This window comes from Zonotrichia albicollis, chromosome 12 (assembly GCF_047830755.1).
Source record: "Zonotrichia albicollis isolate bZonAlb1 chromosome 12, bZonAlb1.hap1, whole genome shotgun sequence".
Lineage (NCBI taxonomy): Eukaryota > Metazoa > Chordata > Aves > Passeriformes > Passerellidae > Zonotrichia > Zonotrichia albicollis.
The window spans coordinates 6,080,133-6,100,920 of record NC_133830.1 but is presented as its reverse complement, the minus strand read 5'-3'; the positions used below and the strand labels follow the sequence as shown (position 1 = coordinate 6,100,920).

Genomic DNA, 20,788 nt, shown 5'->3' with positions numbered 1-20,788 from the left:
ACAAACATACCTGCACAGTGATGGGTGCTTTCTGCAGGGAGTTACTCATTGAAATACCAAATGTGAAGCCCAAATACAAATGTGAGTGGAAAAGCAGGTTAAAGAACAGCTACACATTTAATTTTACCTCGTTTTAAAACAATCCTTTTGCTTGGAGCACTCATTCTCTTGCTTTGCAGCACAATCAATACACTGAAACCCTTGAACAGATGCATGGTGATAGCTGAAAAGAAATCAAACTGCCAAGAAATCTAAAGCTGTGCCACTGCAGCCATCACCAAAGATCTAATCAGGACATCATATGATAAACTGTGACAGGACAGAGGGAGTTTTGAAGTAAATAATGTGGGAAAATTCATCTCCACCCCTTCAACCCCCAAACAGCAGTCCTGCTCCCAGGTCTGATTCACTCTCTGCTGTCCCAGACTCTCACCTTGGAAACCTTTATGTTTTAAAACAAATGCAGAGACATTGTTTGCACTGCACCTAAATATCCACTGGCAGCTGCTTTGCCAGAGCACAAAGCAACTGCAATGAAAAACCTGCAAAATTAAGTACACTGGGGAGCAACAAAGAAAACAAAGGAAAGTGGCCCTGTAATCTCTTCCCACAGTCCTTACCCAAATCTCCTTTGGCAAGTGCCATGGGAGAGCATCCCGGGCTGAGCTGCTCTGCTTTGTGCTGTTCTCTGGTGCCTCATGCAATTCCAACTGCGTGTACAGTGAAACACAAAAAAGCTATTCCTCACAAATGGGGAAGCAGATGGAGCAATATTTGCCATCATAAGTGCTTTTATTTCCAAAATTAAATAACAAAACAAACAAACCCACCCCCAAACAATGGTTTGACTGGCACAAAATGTGCTATTGATCTGAAAGGACAGACCAGATGGGAGAAAGGTCCTGAAGTCTTCTAGATTAAACAAAAATGATTGTCTATGGAAAGGAACTAAACTACAGAAATATTGGCTCTGTTGCTCAAAACAGGGCACTTTTGTCTCTTTTAAAAGTGAAAACACATCTGGTTCACTAATTAGTGAATGAATTATATCCTTGAAAACTGCAGGGGACAGTGCTGCAATGTGGCACTCCCTGGAACACAGGTACAAGGATTTTCTAAAGCCAGTGATTGTACTCAGGATACAGTCCCAGCTGAAAACAGGAAAAATCAAATGGGTATACACTAGCTGGCACAGAAATATACCTCATATTATACAGAGTTAGATTAACTCACAAGCAAACATTCTTAAGAAAAATTATTTTTACATACTGCTGGTATCCATATGCTGCAACCCAGTGATAATGGCACTATTTTAAAAGTAATTAAAACTTTTTTCCTAACATAAATCTTGTAAAAAATTAATTATTTTTCTGTGATAGAAAAAAGTCTGCTGCTCCTCACCTTATCAGTGTGGGCCTTCAAATGAATATTTCATGGCCCCTGCAACTATTTCTCATTACAAAAGCAGAATTACACCTCTAGGAAGGGAACTGCAACAAAAGGTCCTTGGATAATAAATACAGCTGCAGGTCTGGAAAGCTTTTGAGAATTCAAAAACATTTGTGTACATAAACTGATGATTTATTGCCTGGAAAGAAAAATAATGTGCACTGTCTGTGATTCTGTTTATCATTAAGAAAAATTAGTAACTAAAAATAACTTTGAAATTGTAACTCAAATATCCACACATGTAAAAACACATTCATTTGTAACATAAAGGTCTTTATGCTTCACTTCAGCAATTTTTCCCAGTATACTGATACACTTTTATGCTCTCTATTCTAATGAAAAGAGCCTTCTGTAAGCTGGTTTGCATATCCCTTTTATCAATTCATTCTGAAGTTCAGAAATACTTATGGAGGTACCCAGAGCTATAGGACTTTATAAACTATCCTGGGAAATCACCTGAGTCTGCACATTTGACAGGAGTTTCATCACACCCCAGCCCATTCAGTCCCTCCAGTCCTCCATTACCTGCAGATGATGGCAGTTATGCGCAGAACTGCTTATAAACTGCCCTTTGGAAGTTCAATTATCCATGAAAATCTTGAATTCAGAGAATAAGCTACAATGTGCAGTCTACAATCACTTACTAAAGTTTGTCCTATCAAAGCTGTAGTTCTGTTTTCAATATTATAGGTTTTGCTTTGTAAGGAGACTTCTCCTTTGCACCAGGAGATCACCTGGAATAGAGAAACTTACTCTCTAACTTCCCTGTGAAATGTGAGAGCTCAGGCCAGCCAGCTGCCTGAGTGTTGTTGGCTTTTTCTGAGCCTCCTCACAGGTCAGTCCACACTTACAACTATTGATTTTTATCCATTTTGCTCCATGTTCCTCTCTAAAACCAAGTGCAGCAGCTGGAGCTACTGTGCTGTAATTGAGGACAGGAACAGATCAAACTCTGGGAAGGTGAGAGAACAGACAGCAGGAATGGAAGTGCTAAATCTCTAACATTCAGATCTCCAGTCAGTTAATCCCAGGACACGAACTTGTTTTGGGGAAGTCAATCAACTGTTGAATGATGAACTCCTGACATTTTAAAAGCCAATTTTGTGAAGAGAAGGGAAAAATAAAAAGAAGAATGCCATGTAGTGTCTAGTCTGACTTAACTCTAGTCTAGCCACTGTTGCCTTTTCATCTACCATCAAAAAGACCTTGCACCTTCCAGAGCTTTGCTTCTGAAGACTGCAGCCTGGCAAGGAAAGGAATTGCACAGGACTGAAATGGGATTAGCTGTTATTTCAGTCAGTCTACACCAGGTATTCTGCTTTGGCAAGTAAAAGTACAGACACCAGACCCACCACAGCTGCCCCTGCATGCCACACAGGACTGAAACAAGTGGAGAATCAAGTAAATGGAAAAATAAAAACCAAAATCAAATAACATGCTGAGATAAACTTTTATGGAACTATCATCTTTCTGATTCCTCACGATGCACTCTGAAAACAGCTACCAGGTTGTTGAGTATAGGACAAATAGCCAGTACTGAATGTTTATAATAAACAGATAACCTCTGCCATCATTTCAAAAAGAGGAAGACAATCCTGGATGTTCAGCCTTGTGTGAACAGTGGTTGGGGCAGGCTGCTGCATTAGTACCTTAAAGTGAGTTGCTATCTCATATCTTTCTCAATAAACTCTATTGCACAGATATCCCCAGCAGGGCCGTTTGGAAACACCTATTTAATGGATATACTCTTACATGAACTTCCAACTAATCACAAATTCCACTGGGTGAATCTTCACATACAACAAATTTCACAGGTGAATCTTCACACACAACAATCCTGTTTGGGAAAGTCCTGCTCCTAGAAACACCCTCTGAAACCTGAAGCCAGAATGTCACCACACTGCATCACTGACCCCCAGCCAAATCGCACAAATTCTATGAGCACAGATGGACTCAAATGCGGCACAGGGTGCCCCACCAAGATGCCTCACACAACTGATAAACCTTCCCTCTTGCTCTCAAGTGTTCGGGCTGGCAAAATTGAGCTGGAATAAGTAAAATCCACTCTGGAAGTAAGGTGAGGACCAGGTCTTTGCATCAGTCAAAGCACCTCTGGAAGAGGCATGGCCAAGGGGTAATTGTGGAATTGCTGCCATCTCACAATATCACAATATAGCCCAATCTCAATGGAGCCATTAACTACCCCAAAACAAAACATTATTTCTGATCCCCTTCACGAGGCACATCAAAACACAGGAAAAATGTGGTATTTCCAAACAAAAGAAGGAAAAGGGATAGTTAGAGACTGGACCAATATAATACTAATCTAGATGATGTATTGATGGACTTTTGCTTAGTTTTGATAATGGAAACTGCATGCCAGGAATGAAAACAGCAACTCATCTGAATATCTATGAGAATAACTTTGCTCAAGTTCTAAAATACTGATTTTTCTTAAGCAAAAGACAAAAATATTCCACAGTAAAGGCTTGGGTGAAGTTTACAATGAAATTAAAGCCTCAGGAAGAAAGTCAAGGAAGTAACAGCCCAGTGATGGTTCATGTGAAGTAAAAGCTGAACTACACAAACTCTTCCAAAGATTTGTTCATTGTAGCATGGCTTTATAACCACTTATACACCATCCAAATATATGAATAGGTGCCCTGCCTCTCTTCCTTACTCTGTCTTGGTCCTAGCTCATGCTGCTGCTTGAGTTGCAAACTCAGAGGAGAATGCCTTGGCTCTGTAAATAAACCCGTGGGTTTGGTGTGATAGGAACAGCAGAGCACTCGAGACTCACAACAACCAAACTTGGAGGCCACCTGGAATCCTATCACAGCTGTTGTTTACTACAGAGCATGGCAGGAAGAAATCAGCTCAGTGGGGAGCTGGGAGCTGAGGGGATGAGGACTCGGGGGAAGTGTGCTGGAGGGGCAGATGGCACTGAGGAGCAGGGGAAAAATTCAGTTTGCAGGAATGTGTGTGTGGTTTGCCAACTTATTTCAACAATACTTCACCTGTGGGTCCATTTCAAGGTCTCATTTGTTTATGATGGCTCACACATTTGGGGATAAAACCCTCTGATCTCTCAGAAAACCATCCTGTGTCACCCATACAGGCAAATGCTCATAGGGTCCCTGGGAGCTGACATCATCCCACTCATCCTCAAGGGTCCACCAGAAAATAAATCAAACTCTCAACCAACTCTCCTAAAGAAAAAAATCTAAATGATGCTTAATCAGCATGTCATTACAAAATAATGAGGTTGAGCTGAGCATCTTACATCTTCCCTTCCTTCTGCTTGACCTCTGTCTTCCACAAAAGCTGCCACAACTTCACACGATGGACACAGGGCTATGTGGGAAACAGAAACATTCTGGGTTTTCTCACCACCTGCACCAAACCAATCAGGGCTGAATCACAAGCTATTCTCACCAGAATATCTGGGCACTAACAGGTTAACAGCACCTTACTCCATTTGGCATTTACTAATTATCACTTCATTTAGCCCTTATATTAGTGCAATAAAAAGCAGCTGTCAGGCCAAGCATGCTCAGTCCAAGTGACCTTGTGTTCTTGTTTGTGTTTACCACATAAGCATCAGGGAATTCCATTTTCAAAATACAAGGCTTCATAATCCATTAGCACTAGAGATTGGTCCAGCGCTCTGGATTTACTGGTCACATGTACCAAGGAATAAAAATATGAGCATACAGCCAGATTAATCTCCAGACCTGTAAAGCATCCCAACCACCATGCAGCAGTCTCATTCCAAGCCACACAGGAATATTAGCATCATTCTTAAAAGCTACCATTAATGCCATCCCTATGGTAAATGAAGCAAAAATTAAATGCTACCTGCCCAACAATTTAGAAAGTGTGGGGAGACACAACTTACACCACTTCTCAGGTTTTCCACTTGTTTCATAAGTGAAACATAAGTACTTATGCTCTTATTGATACACCAACAACCCACATCTCCCCCAGCTATTTTAAAAAGGCAGGAATCACTTTCACTGCTCTTAATTTTAAATCAAAAGCAAGACCAAGCAGCTTAGCTCACCATCAAGTTCGATAAATCAGATAAAGGAATCAATGGAAAGCATTTCAAAATGTAACCTTGGTAACGTGCAAAATTTTTCCCCAGAACTCACACTCATTTGCTTTATTTGCTGTTTTAGGAAATGAAATATCACACATAGGCAGAAGGGCATTAGTATCACAACACTGCATCTCCCAAGCCTAGCACTGCACGTGCTCTCCTGGAAGGCACTTTTTGCAGTATGCCCTAAAAATCTGCAGCTTGCCAAGTTAGGTGATTGAAAAATAATCATATTTCACGTTGACAGAATGGCAAATGGAAGTGTTCAACAGTAAACAGTAATCCATATTTATTCTTTATGTCCTTTCATGTTGTTTAAACATAATTTGTTTCGTGCTTTTCACTGATAAAATGAGCATAAACTCCATGGTGTTATAACAGCATCTGCCATTTGAAGAATCAACATTTGTCAGTGTTACCACTCAATTTTAACTGGTCTTACACAGCCCTCCTGCATGCAACACTTAGACTGAAAATGACTACTACTGTGTGTACCACTATGTGATATTTGTTGGCAAATACTGATTTTTGAATTGCAGCATAATTATTCAATATTTATATAAGTCTACCAGGATAAACAATCTCTGATTCACAACGAGACAGAAATCTTCAAATTATTTTGCTGCTTATCTCAGTATCTATAACTAAGATGTTTACTTATTCCAGCCTGATTTAAAGGGCATATCATTATTTCCACAGTTCAGCCAAATTAAGGAAAAAAAGCTCTTCCTTAGAAGAGTGTCCCCTGCCACCTGGAGAATGTCAAACTGAGGTGCAACAGAGTATGATCACTCTACACTCTTTCTATGTCTTCCCAAAATGCCAAGGACAATCTCATTTTAGTAATTATTCTGACCTTCTAAGGACTACCATGCTCCAGAGTTCTTAGTTTTTCTTCTGGTTTTTTTTTGCCTTTTTTTTTTTTTCAATTGGTTTGGGATTTTTTGTTTTGTTTTGGTTTGCTTGTTTGGGGTTTTTGGTCTGGTTTTTTGTTTTAGGTTTTGTTGTTGTGTATTGGGTGGGGTGTTTTTTTGTTTGGGGGTTTTTTTTTTTTTGAGTGAAAAATAAGCATTTCTTTCTCAGCTTTGCTAACTCCTGTTCCTTATCTCCTACATGAATCAAGGATGACCTTCCAGCAATGGCAGATGCCTTCAACAATGGCAACCAGCCATAAAATGCTGTTCAATTCTACAAGTTAAACAAGCATCAGAAATAAAATTCTGCTTGGGAAATAAAAATAGAAGCCTGTTTTATATTCATAGGTTTTAAACCAATAAGCAACATTCACCATTCTGATATTAATATAGACTCTTTCTAAGCCAAGCAATCACTTCATGGCAGTTTTTTTTAGGGCTTTTCTCCAAAGCAGGCATCACAAGGCTTGCACCACACCATCAACTGCTCCAAAAAGGTAATCAAAAAAGCCTCATTCAGAGATGAATCATTTTCCTTTTCAACCCTATCTGCTGTCACACATGGAAGCCTGCCCAAACTGCAAACAGTCTCCCCCACAGGAAGGCTGCCCCAAAAATGAAGATGGAATTCTATCATCAGTTGGGGGCTCTGTACAAATCATTAACAGGATGGCACTGCTGGGAACATGCCTTGAGCTGTTGTATTTTCCAGCATCACTCTCATTACATGGTTATGGCAATGGGAGGATGCCACCAGCTCACATCCTAGGCAGCAGACCAAGACCTTAATGTTACACCTTCCTTTATATGTTTTTGACCAATCACACAAACCAAAAGCATATTGGTGGTTCCATCCAACCACTATAAGCACAGGTACCTTTGGTTAAACAATTCTTGCTTATTTCAAATACAATACCTGCTTGTAAGCCTTAAAACACAATGCACAGAGCTCCATTATCAAGCCTAGAACTTCCTAATATCTCATTAGATAAACTTTTCTGCAGTTTAGGGAGTTATTCTAGACAAGCATTAATACACAGATCATTGTTCTAATTGTCCTTACTTTTCTAACTTCTTACATAATTTTTCTGCTGACCAATCTCATGGCTACTGCTTAGCTCTAATCACATTTCTGCTGTCTCTGAGGTCTGCCTTTTGCAGCTTTCCCAAAACCCTCTGATTTTAAAGATTCCCACAATATTCTGCCCCAGGGAGTGCAGCAGGGCAAGGTTTGTCATTTACTGGCACTACAGAACACAAAATAACACGACGAGCACACACAGCTCTCCCAAGGTAAAAAGAGCACTTCTTATTTCTGATTCCAACATTTATAAATTTCCAAAAGTGACTGTGGATTGGAGGGTGACAGTGCCACCTCTCCAATGACACTGGACAAACCAACAGTCCATCAGATTTCTCACCCATAAAAGAATGCAAACCAAGAAGTTCTTTACAGGAATGCAGACATCAGAAGGCTTAGAAAAACTTCAGAAAACCCAGGGTGACAACTTACAAGGCACAGCGTGGCGATAAAGGTTGTCCCGGATGGTCTGCTGCAGGTCGTGGTCTGGTGACCCCTTCTGAAACCTCTGGTTGAGATAATGCCTCAGATCCTTGGTCAGTCTGCCCCCTGCAAGGGAAGAAAAAAATCCATTATTTATTTATTTCTAAACGCAACAGCCATTTATTCATTTTTAAATGCACACAATTACCATTTCCAATTGAGGCAAATGGTAGATTTCCATTCAGAGCCCCCTAAATTATGGCATGCTGACTTTATGAGCAGAGGCTCATCTTCCTCTACAAATGGCTAATTACCAAAAATAACTTGCTGTAAACAAGAGGTCTCTCTTGTCTCATAATGCCACATTCTTCCTGTGGTGTTAAACAGATCATCATTCCTGTTTATCACTTATTTGTCTGAGCAAATGGAGACAGACAGATGACAGGAAAAAGAAGAAAAATAATAAAGGTACTGCTTTTGCAAGTCTCTGGAGGGTGAGAGGGGTGGAGAGACAGAAGGCAAAAGCTGCTCCCAAGCCAAACATGGTAAAAAAAAAATCAAACAAGTGCTATACTTTCCACTGGTATCCATCCCAACACACAGCAGGAGTTTCAAAAGTATTGATTTAATGAGTTAAGAGCACCCAAAGTCCTTAAAAACAAAAAAACAATATCCAATGCTTTTCACCTAAATCTCTTTATTTGACTATTCAAATTTGAACACCTTCAGAAGCACGAAAGAAGACAAATGAGTTGAAAACAACAACAACAAGAACTTAAAAAAACAAAGAAAAATAGAAAAAGAAACATAGCTGGTAATAAACATTGCCAGTTGCTGAATACCAAACCCTTTTTTGTAACAGAACATATGAACTACAGAAACCTAATGAAGTCTTCTCCCAAAAATATTTCCAAGTTTGGAATAACACTGACATTAATTTGACTGAAGAGCAAAAACAGGAATTGAAACTCTTCTGTTCTAAAATGAAAAGGAAAAAAAACCACTGGAAAATCTTCTGAGAAATGCAAGCAGGATGATCAAAGCCGGGAGCAGCTGCCACCCAAGGACCAAGAGAAGGATGCTGCAGCTTGTGGTGGACATCAGCCTCCAACATGTCCTGAGGCCACCCAGGGACTGGGCACTGCTTGCTTCTCCCAGCACCAGGACTGGGAGACACCAAGGAAAACCAGGCAGGATCCTGGTTCAGAATCATCACAGACAAGAGCCCCAGGCTGTGCACTCTCCCTGGAGAGCACTGTGGGGACAAGGAGCTGATTCAGGAGGAGATGGAAAAGCACTTGTAGGACAGAACCATTGGGGGCTGCAGAATCACAGAATGGTTTGGGTTGGAAGGGACCTTACAGATCACCTTGATACCACACCCCTGCCAAGGGCAGGGACACCTTCCAGTGCGCCAGGTTGCTCAATCCAACGTGGTCTGAAAAGAAGAGGGAAAAGAAAATCCCTTGGGCTTAACATTAATGGCTGGTGGCTGGCAGACCCAGGAAAGAAGTAGGGGAATATCAAGTATCTTGCTCTTCTCCTTCCCTTTGCCAGGCATCTTATGGCCCCATCAGCTGGAGCCAAAATGCTGGACTACAAGGACCTTGGGCTGAACCACTGCAGCTGTTTTCAGTCTTATAATTTGCATTATGATTTTTTTTTGATTGCGAATGTGTAATGCAGAGATCATCTCAATACATCTGGACATTGAATGCGGCCTCACAGTTGCAGATTCCTGGCTGGAGCCTCTAGGAATCACTACAGAGCAAATCAAAAATAATAATACTGCAATGGAGTGCAGTCGGACACTGGGTCTGGGAGGCAGAAGCAGCACCAGGCAAATGGAGAAACAGGAAAAGAGTGCAGACTGTGGGCAGGATAAAACCATGGCAGCCAGGCAGCATTTTACCAGAAATGTTGGTTCAAAAACAAAACTAAACACAAAAAAGCCTGCAGTCTGAAGTACGATGTCAAATTTTTAAAATAATTTTGTCCTCCTGACAGCTTTTTCTTTTAATTAAATCTCTTATTGAAGAAAAGAAGGCTCAGGCAGCAAGCCCAGCTACTAACAAAAGGAAATTTTCAAAGATCAAGATGCTCATTGCAGAAATGAAACAACAAAACTGAAATTATGGGAGATATAATTGGCTCAAAACACTTTCCTGAGCAACACCAGCAACACCCCTCACTCCCAGAGTGAATTATCAACCCATTTTCTAACAAATGGTCCCCAGCTATTGCACCATAAAATTTGTTTCCCACACAGGAGGCACTTGGAGGGTTTGGTAGACCTGTGGGCTACAGTTTTTCAATATCAGAGCTGACTTCCCAAACTCCAGATGTTTGATTTCACACCATGTTGTTTTACTCCAGAAGGAGACTGGGCACAAAAAGGAGCCTCTGCTGAAATAATAAAGTAGTTCTTTATCTGCTAACTAAACAGCCCATATATTTCTTTGCACAAGAGAGAGTAAGGCAAGGTAGATTTTCATAGCAAAAAAGGACAAATATGACAAACTGTTTGGGCATAACGCAAGGGCTTATTCCAGGGAAGAAATTATTGCACAGAACTGCATGTATCACATAAGTAAACTTTCTTCCAAAATACTGCGTGATCCCTGATTCAATGATTTATATAACAATAATGTCTTGAGGTGAACAAGCTCTGCTGAGCTAGGCCTTGTTTGACCACAGAATATATGCAATTTAATGATGATATCCTGCTTTTAGCTTCCCTCTGCGCCCATTCCATCTAGCATCTCAGTCTATTATGGCCCTGCTGGAAAGTTTGGTTATTTGGTTTATGCAGGAGCTGGGATTTCCCAGCTGAGTCACTGAAGCACTAGTTAAAAAGGCACTTGCAAAAAACAGGGGCTGTAGCAACACTTACACTCACATAAGTGTCCCCTCTGGGGGCTCAGAGCAATGCTTATTTCTATTACATTTTTATTTCAGAAGAGAAGCAAGAAGAAGAAGGAAAAAAAAAAAAAGAGGCAGAAGGAAACCCAGCCCCCAAAAAGCTTCTTGTTCCTAAATTCCAGGAAAGTCTTGACAGAAATGAAGGCTTCTTGCAGCTCTGATGATCTCAGCTCAGCAGTTGCTGAGGCCACAAGCTGTGGGCACAGGCAGGTTCAGGAACTCCCTCCACTGCAGGGCAGCAGAAAATGAGCTAACACAGAAACCAACTCTATGTGGGAAGCTGCCAAAGGGATCCAGCACGGAACACGTTGGATTTTTTACCATTTCAAATGCTTCTCTCTGCTCTGATCTCTTACAAAAATCTCCCCTGAGTTGACACTGGCTTTGTTTAGTAGGTTTCAGTGCTGCACACAAGTTTATAAACTCTGCTGTGCCCTCAGTCCAAAATGTATGCACCCATAATCCCTGAGAACCTGAAAAATATGCCAGTGACATTTCAGCAACCTCCTCTGAGCAAATCTTAGCAGCAAAATTCATTCTGTTCCTTGGGGGCATTGCTGCCTTGTGCAAACTCCCTCTGAGAGCAAACCTCACCTTTGATGGCTTCTGTCCATGCACCAGCCACTACCAGACCAAAAGATGGGCAGGTGCCCAGAACCACCTCATTTTATGCAAAAACCCTCCCCTTCCTAAAATTTAAATCCATGTCAGTGTGCTCAAGAAAATACTTCCTTTAAAGAAGAGCTGTGTCAACCACAAGTATATATTGGCCTTCAAAATACTCCCCTGCTCTCACGGAGATCTGATTTTACATTTACTCTTTTGAGATTCCTTCTTTTCTTCTCTGCTAAAAGGATGCAAAAAGATCCAACTGTGATAATAGCAGAGGGACAGGAGATGCAACCCAGGAACAGCAGTTTCCAAAGCAGAGGATACAGGTCTGAAACCCAGTGCTCCATTCTTCCTTTGTGCTGGTTAGGATATGATGGGAATCGTTTATTTGTACACAGAAAAACCACCTTGTTATTTCTGTAATGAAAATTAGGCTGAAACATGTGGCTCAGATCATCAGACACATATAAAAAATGAAAAACTCACCAAAATTTATGGTTCACTAGTAAGATATTCAATTTTATTTTTTTTTGTGCTGCTGCAAGAGTTTCCCTTTTTTCTCTGCTGAGCAAAATCAATGCCCTTTTTTAATGTGAAGGTACAGTCAGAGAACCAACTTTTCACTGCTTCACTCCTCACAGTACTACTCCAAATCTGAGGTGCTTCCATATTATCTGAATCCTTTGAATGAAACACAGAGCAAAATGGCTGGTTTAATCTATTCATCTTAATTATTATACTGTAGAGCATGTTTCTCACCCTCCCCAACCATTACATGGTAACATCATTTCAGTAGCCAAAAGAAACCCAAGGGAGAAACATCTCTCATAGCAAAAACAAAACAAAACAAACAAAACAAAAATTTACTGACATATGGTTTTCTGAGAAAGAATGAAGTGTCAGGTTTTTGTAGCTCAATGTGTAACTTAAATGGGTTTGTGATTAATGAAAAATATTGACTCTTTCTAAACACATTGCTTCCAAACCCACAATTCTGTCACACATTTGTCCTCCAACAGTCACCTGATATAAAGTCCCCAGGGAAGCTTTGCTTTGAACTGTGCTGTGACACTTGGTGCTAAAATTCCCAGCTTCTGCAGGATGAGAGCTGCATGTGGGATCATCCAACACTGACTGTGCTGTGTGAGAACATCTCCTCTTGGAGGGCTCTCCCAGCAGCAGCACAGACCTGGGGCTGGGAGCCTCCTGCCCCACTGCCCTCCAGTAATGAAAGCAGACTGCAGAAATGACCAAGCACAATCTGAATTTTTTTTTTTTCCCCAAGAAAAAGCTGAGTGTGAGCATTGTGAGGCTGCCAGCACCTTCCTGCCAGCTGGTGGATAGTCCATGCCAGCTCTGTGCAATATGTGTGTGTGCTGAAGATGTATTTTAAACTCTGCTTTGGAAACTATCATTTGAGAGTTTATGTTTCTATTAATTACTGCAGCTGTTTGATCCCATTTCTGCTCGAGATGGTCCCAGATAATCCTGATCAGCAGCCACACTCTGACAGAGCCTATAGATGCTCGTGCAAAGATGGGTCAGGGTCAGGCCTGGGACACACTGGTCCCTGACCTATATTACACTCCTCTAAGCAGATTACACCAGTATATGGTTTTTTGCTTTACCCTTCTTTAGGAAGGCAACCAATTGCTACACTCACAGTGAGTGATAGCATCTGAACTAGAAAAATCTATTTTCCATGCCTGAATTGCAGCAGAATCCCCCTTCTCCTGTCAGGATCTCTGTTTAAAGGTGTCTTTAGCAGGGGGATTCTCTGTGGTCAGACAAAGACCATTTCAAAACAACAGGGCCATGAAGCAATGAAAGGTTAAAGGCCTCACTAAAGGGATAAAAGTGCAATAGAGTCATCTGGATTAAGCCTCTCTCTCACCACCCTGATGTCTACATTGAGAGGGAAGGATTCAATTTTTTAAAGACACAAACATTGCACATGTTGGATTTGCAGTATAAACCCCTGACTGTAATGTACTGTGTATCATCTGAAGATCTCTATCTGAAGGTATTTAGCTAATAAATTATCATGGTTGGCAGGGTTTTATTTCTGTGCTAAAAAACACAGAACTGCAGATGGGGGGGGGGGGGGAACACCCTACAAAAACCAAGCCAAACAAAAAAATGCAAACCCAGCTCGTTTAGAGAACTTGCAGCTGGTGGTTTCTAGAGCAGCAAGTGGACTTGCAATGTCAGATGATTGGCACTGCAGGCTGGGGGACTTCACTTGTGCTCCTGCTCTGCCCAGCAGAAGGTACCCAACACAAACTCATCTATAATTACAGCCAAAATAGCTCCCCTTAGCTAGGAAGCGTGTTAACTAAGCTGGTTATAAACCCTTTAATCCCTTGAAAACAATAGCCTATTTTTAAAAGAAATGTTAAAATATTAATAATTTAACTCAACACAACTTTTCAATCTGTTGTAAATCCTTACTATAAAGTGGGGCTCCTGGGAAACAGGAGACAATTCTTAAAACTTTTCCAACTGCAATGCCAGGGCATCTCCACTGTCTCCTACTAATACTTGCCACCAATTTTCCTCAAGTCCTATTGCAAAGGTGGCCCTGATAATCACACATATATCCTGTTAATGCTTGGAGAGATTAATACTCTATTTCTGGGCAAATTAATAGAATAATTTTCATGGTAAGGTCCAGGAGGCAGCAGCCCATCTCAGAAGGCTGAGTAGATTTTTATCATTTAACAAGACTGCACTGGTAGCCACATCATCATCAAATATTCCTAATCCCAGCAGTTGTTATGGAAATGAGAATAGTTTGTGTTCTATCGTTTCATCCTGCCCCATCCTTGTCTTCCAGCTGCTGTCCAAAAGTGATTATAAATAATGGGGCTATAAAAGCCATTCAATAATTAGAAGATTCATTGGCCATATGCCAGCAGTGACAAAAGAGAGTGATTTATGTAAGATGAGTCTGTCACATCTGCCAGATCACAGTTTCATTACGCCTGTGGCTTTAAGGTCACAGTTTAGCACTGTTTCAACAGCCATTTGTCAAGGGGGTGCTGGGGAGGAGAGGTGAAATACATCATGGTTTTGTTTGCTTTCTTGTTTTAACTACTAAGTAAATAAGTAAATAAAGTGCAGTACCTACATTTGTTATTTCATGTCTCTTGTGAGGTCAAAGACACAAGAAGACATTCATCATGGTTGGCCAGAGTTCAAATAAGACCATGAAGAGAAAACCCATTTAAAAGCCTTAAGAATTCTTGTGGCTTCTTAAACTCAATACAATCTAAGCATGTTCTGTCTTCCAGCCACCCATGAAATGAAGGTACCTTGTAAACACATAACATGTTGGTAAATTAATTGCTACTACATTTTCCTAACACAAGTAAACTTAAAAACCTTTTATGGTTCAGTGTTCCAAAATGATATTTAAACACTGCCATGGGAGTTCAGATTAACAATTAACATGGCTCAGCAAACACCTAATTTGATTCCAATTCCATTTTCTCATCTTCTTTTCCTCTAAAAAAACAAACAAAAAAACACCAATGAACTTTTATTGCTGGGTACCAATTCTACCACCATAAAGTCCAGATGTTTAAATGCTCCCCATAAATGCTTCAATAACCTCATCTGTTATTGTCAGTGATTGCTCCCATTCCAATGTGGACAGTCTTTGGTGACAAAAACTGCTGCTCTGAGGGTGCAGACTGGATCTTTGCTGGAGATTCTACACCCACAACCAACCAATATATTACTTTAATTTGTACCAGACTACAGTAAGATGAGCTGCACAGATCAGAGCCCAGATGCTGCCAGATTATTCTAACAACTCCACATCACAATAAAAGCAAAATGACTGCTCACCTTTTGCCTATCTCTGGAAGAAAAACATAAAACACTTCCCAATTTTTATGCTTTAGAAACTTCTCTGAACAACAAGAGTCTTTTGCCTCATCCATTGCAAAAGACTTCCAGTGGAAGGAAATGATGATAAGCTGGAGGGTGTGGCATAAATAATTGCACAAAGTTCCAGGATGAGCTACCTGCCCAGCAATAAAACCCCACTTGGATGGAGCAGCCTGGCTGCTGAATCAGCACTGAGCACTTCAGTGCAGCCAGTAATTCCTGTCTGGAGAATGAATAACTCACTTTATTACTGAGAGAACTTCTTAAAATGTTATTTTAGGTGTAAGCTGTGAAGCTGAAGGAGATGTATTCACACTCAGAACTTTCAGGTCATGTCCAGAATCAGGAGCAGGCAAGAGCCTTCTTGGCATGGCACCTTGGGTATCACTCTCAATCTGCATGGGTGAGTGAACCAGCACTGAGGTGGTAATTCAGCATTTGCTGCTGCAGAAATGCACTTCACAGATCATAAATCCCGGGTAAAACTCTTCTAAGAGCATGTCACCTCATCTAGTGTATTCACAGGGTGCTCCACCTTATTTTCTGTACATTAATAGAGATTCATATTTCTACACTAAATTTAAACAAATAGCCTTTCAACAGAAAAGGGCCAGAAAAACCCACAGAGCTCAGGCACTGAGACTGAAAAGAAAAAAATATTATTTATACAGGCCTGAAAATTCTGAACATTTGTGACAAACACACTTCTGTTGCTCTTAACTGAATTCAGATCAGCAACGATTCCAAATGCAGCAGCAAGTCCAGCCTCTCTCCCTTTTTGGCCCCTTCAAGCTTCTGGTGCCCTCAAAGTTTCAGCCCTGAATTTCTTGAGGCTCCTGGAGAAGAAAATTCCTTCAGCCTCTGACATCTTTGCAGCCCAGGGCAATCCTGATCTGGGAGACAGCCACAACTACATTCCAGGAATGGCCTGCTCTGCCATGGAAAGACAAATCAGATTTTTCTACCTCAAGAAGGATCTGTTTTATTATTTTCTTCCTCAAAATATTGAGGTTTAAGTTCTACTCCTCTTCTTAAATCATGTGATATCATTTGTATCCATATAGAGCCAATAGCACCATGATAAATAATGATAGATATTGATAAATGTGAATATAAATAGCTATTGATAGACATGATAAATAACAGTAGATAAATGATGACATTTCTCCAGAGAAAGTGGAACCATACCTGCCTCAGGTAAGCCTGAGAAGCAGAAAATCAGACGTACCTGAGGCAAAAATACAATAGAACATGCTGCTCAAGCAAGAGCATGTGATGAATAGAAGAGGGAAAGGCAAGGGCAGCAGTATTGATGGCTGTTGGCCTTGGATACCTCTAAAACACATTTGAACTGGCCAGGCACAAAACATGAAACATGATTCGCCTCATCCAAATAAATGCTGGCAGATGTGGAGCCTGCCCCTGTGCTTTGTAGCCATAGTTAATCATGAACCCAACTAACCAAAAGCTGGAGATCAACCACTCCTACTCTGTTATTAACTCACAGGAGACCTCTTTCCTTCCTCTATGCCATTTTCAAGAAATGCTACAAGCTCCCTGCTCTTGCTTCTCTGTTTTGTTTTCCTTGTTCACTTTTAAGAACCCACAGACAAGGAAATGGAGACTGTCAGGTGGTCTCTGGGAATGACAGTAGAGAAGCAAGAGAGAAGGAACCCACTGGGAGGAGAAATGCAGAATATCTTACTACTGAAATGAAAAATCTCAAAGATAAAACTATAGAACTGATTAACAGACACACATACAAAGTAAGTTGTGTTTTGACAACAAAGCTCAGGAGGTGTGTGGACAAAGAGAAAGTGATGCAGCATCCTCTGGTCCTGTTTCCAATGAAGTTTGGATTAGTATCATGCTAAATACTTTATCCAGTTCTGCGGCCAGATCAGCGTTGACACAGAGTTAACTGGCTGACAATCAAGCTGTAACATTAAAGCTGTGCCCACAAATGCCTCTGCTTGGCAGTGACCTCACACCAAGTGCCCAAAGCAAAGGCTCAGCCCTGCAGAGCTTTCCAGCAAGGCAGAGCCAGAGGTGAATGCAGAGGCTGCTCTGAGCAGGGCATTGTGCCTTGCACACAAAGACCCTGCTGTGCCGGGGCACCCTGCACTCTGTGCTGCAGCAAGGAGCAGCATGAAGCCATCCACAGGGGCAAGAAACGCTGATGATGCCACGTAGGCTTTGTAAAGAAATTTTTAAAAAGTAAGACGAGAAGAGCCCTCCTCCAGAAATGAAGTGAATGCAGAATGAAGTCACTGTGAGAGTGCCACGGGATGCAGCCTCTGAAGGATTCAGTGGAGTCTGCTCTGAGCACTTCCATCAATGAGCACAGACTGAGCTACATGAGGAGCCCAGGAAAGGCTTCCCAGGAAAGCACAGCCTGCCTGGCAGCCACACAACAGCCCTGTCACCCCGCAACAACCCTTGTCACCCTGCAACAGCCCTTGTCACCCCGCAACAGGCCCCGTCACCACACTGCTCTGGGTGAAGCCACCAGGGTAAGGGACCACTGCTCCTGGCCCTTCCCTCTGAAGATGCCAGCAAGCTCTGCCTTTTCTCGAATTCAGGGAGCAGCAAAAGCAGGGAAGGAGACGAAGGAGAAAGTCCAGCTAAAATAATAAGAATGGGGAAAATCAAGATGAAAAGCACTTGCAGAATTCACTCCAAGGAAAAGACCCATTTCTGGAAATGAGATGCACATCTCTCTATGTCTCCTAAAAGAAGTTGCCATATGTTCCAAAAGTAGGATATAATATTTGAGCTGCAAAAGCCAAATCAGCTTGAGGAACAGACGGCATTACAATGCTTTAGCAGAACAAGCCCCCCATAACAATATGCCAGCAAACTCATTTTCTAGAATGGCACTAGGAAAATATTTGCAAAATCTGAAACCCATTCCCTAAATACAGCATTTGGTTCTTCCAGAATGGGAAAAAAAGTGCCACACATATGCCAGAATTGGGGAGTTCTAAATAGCTCTTCATATTCTTTGATTTTTTGGCTTGCTTTTCTCTGTAATTTTTGGATGGTGGGGTTTTTTTGGAGCTTTTTTTGATCTCAAAGTTCTTGAGCAGTCATTCTTGTTCTTCCTTGGTTGCTGGAGGGACAAATTCCCACAGCCCAGCCAGGTCACCTCTGAATTTTGATCACAGTGTTAGAGTTTTTCCCTCTGAGTTCCCAGGCTCCAGGACACACATCAATATTAACAGCCTAATTTCCAGAGGAACTGAATACATAAAATCCAACGCTGGCAACCTGTGATTGTCAGGCTATAAACATACACCAAATGAAGATATCATCAGAACACTAGAATTTCATGCTGTTTTTCAAATTCTTTCTTTTCCTCTTACAAGTATCTCTATCACAAAGAAAATGTCGGCCTCATTGGAAGAAAGCAGCTGAAAATCATGTGTCCACAGGAACAAAATCTGTCCAAAACACGTTTCAACTGCTTTTGTCCTTTCTCCAGTGTGGTTGGATGATACACACTCTCAGGTGCAGCAGTGTCTGACCAAAGAAAAATAAATTATTTTTTCAATATATTTTTATTGAATATTGAATTTTATTTTATATTTTATCTATTATTTATATAGATATATTTTTGCAATATATCTATTTCCAGAGTGCTACAGGTTAATTTTCCAGCTTGCCCAAGAAATTTCCCCGAACCAAAATTTGCCATGAAACAAAACCAGAAAAAACATTTGCTGTGGTCTCACCTTAGCAACTAAAGGTCCTGCTCTTTCCACATTATTTTCAAAGAGCACAACTCAGCTTCACCTCTGATGGACCTCTATTTTTTTTTTAAATAATTACACATTTATGTACATATAGAATAGATGCCAAACCACTAACATACAGTACAGAAAGGAAGCACACAGGCAACAATGCTGTGTCATTTACAAAATCAGGCTTGCAAAGCTGAATATAATTATGAACTAAATCTGTTGGGAAAAAAACATTTAAATGGAAAAACGTGTACAACAGTTGGGAGCTGTTGAAGCCCATTTTACAAGAGGCCCCAAAAGCCACAAAAATTGAGTAAGGAGGTCACACTGGTTTAAAAACAAACCTGACTTATAGGGAAAGTGACTGCAGCTTTTTTCAGATTCATGTTGTTGACAAAAGGAAAACAAGATCTAAGCAACTGGACTAGCTCTGCTTAATTATTTTAACTGCAAACATTTTTGTTTTATTTTTATTGTAGCATTGGAAGTGTTTTCTGAGGGTTGGAGGATATTCTCCATCCCTGGAAAATGTTACATCAACATTGAATGTTCTTGAAAAATCAAGATTAAAGAGAAATTGATTCAAGCTAGTTCTCTAATGTCCTGAGCTATTACTTAGAAATGTGATTTACCAAGAGTGGGTTGAATAAGCAGGTAAAGGATCTGGAAGAATGGGAGATCCAACAGCAATTTAAGAGAGTTCAGAGCAAAATGAGGCAGTGAGCTGAATCTTTTGAATTGCTCAGGTGACCAAGAGCCTGGGCAAGTTGAGAAAACCTTCCTGGTAAAAGAGAAGTGTTAACAGGGCTACTGTGCTGTGAAAGCAATTCAATACACAGCATTGTGGGCCTCCCTTTTGTGCAGGAAATGGAACTGAAATTCGAAAATCAGATTTTACAGCACTGACAGAATGAAGGAGTTGGATGGAACAAGCAAGAACCACGGCAGTCAGCGATGGGTTTTAATAAAGTACCACTACATCTTATTGGCAAAACTCAAAAGTAGAAGTGAGGAGTGAAACAGGGGAAGGTTGCTGTTAACTATTGCACACAAAGTCGTGTGAAGCAAAAATGATCTGATTCTTGGGACTGTATCACACAGAGCAAATCTTCTCCTCTGTAACCTTCAGGTTAAATTCTGGTCAAAGGCAACAGCTAAGATACTGAAAACCTCACATTTAAAATGAAAAACCAAATAACCTGTGGAGTGTAGGTCTCTAACATAAATATAATCCTTCACATAAAGCAAGTTTGGCAATAAAAAAATTAAAAGGCACATGAAAACCTTACTAGGGTCTGTAACAAACATATTTGCCCTGGTCACAAGGTCTTTTTCTCTTAATGAGTTTAGGAGTGCCTGTATCATGTTTCTGTCACCCCAAGAAACAAATATGAATATTACAGATGGTAAAACCCACATTTTCTTGAGCAGGAAATAAATGTTTATATGCAGCATACAGCAAAATGTACATTTCCAGAGACAATAGTTACAAGATTTAGACTTATTAGTGCAGGAATTTTAATGGAAAACATGTTTTTGGGGATAAGAATTTTAATTACAAAGAAACCACATACAACTTGCTCCTTTAGATATAAAGCAGAGCAGTTCTGCAGCAGAATAAAAAGGGTCTCTTTTGATGAAAACAGAA

General features: G+C 40.7%; 1 protein-coding gene across 33 annotated transcripts in view; it reads right to left on the bottom strand.

Annotated features, from left to right (window-relative positions):
- The window catches only part of MAGI1 (membrane associated guanylate kinase, WW and PDZ domain containing 1), a 327,842-nt gene that overhangs the window by 158,154 nt on the left and 148,900 nt on the right, over window positions 1-20,788 (bottom strand). For all 33 annotated transcript variants that reach the window (XM_074550433.1, XM_074550448.1, XM_074550440.1 and 30 more), the window contains exon 2: window positions 7,979-8,095. In XM_074550433.1, coding sequence (XP_074406534.1) covers window positions 7,979-8,095 — 117 coding nt within the window. The remainder of the gene's footprint in view (window positions 1-7,978; window positions 8,096-20,788) is intronic.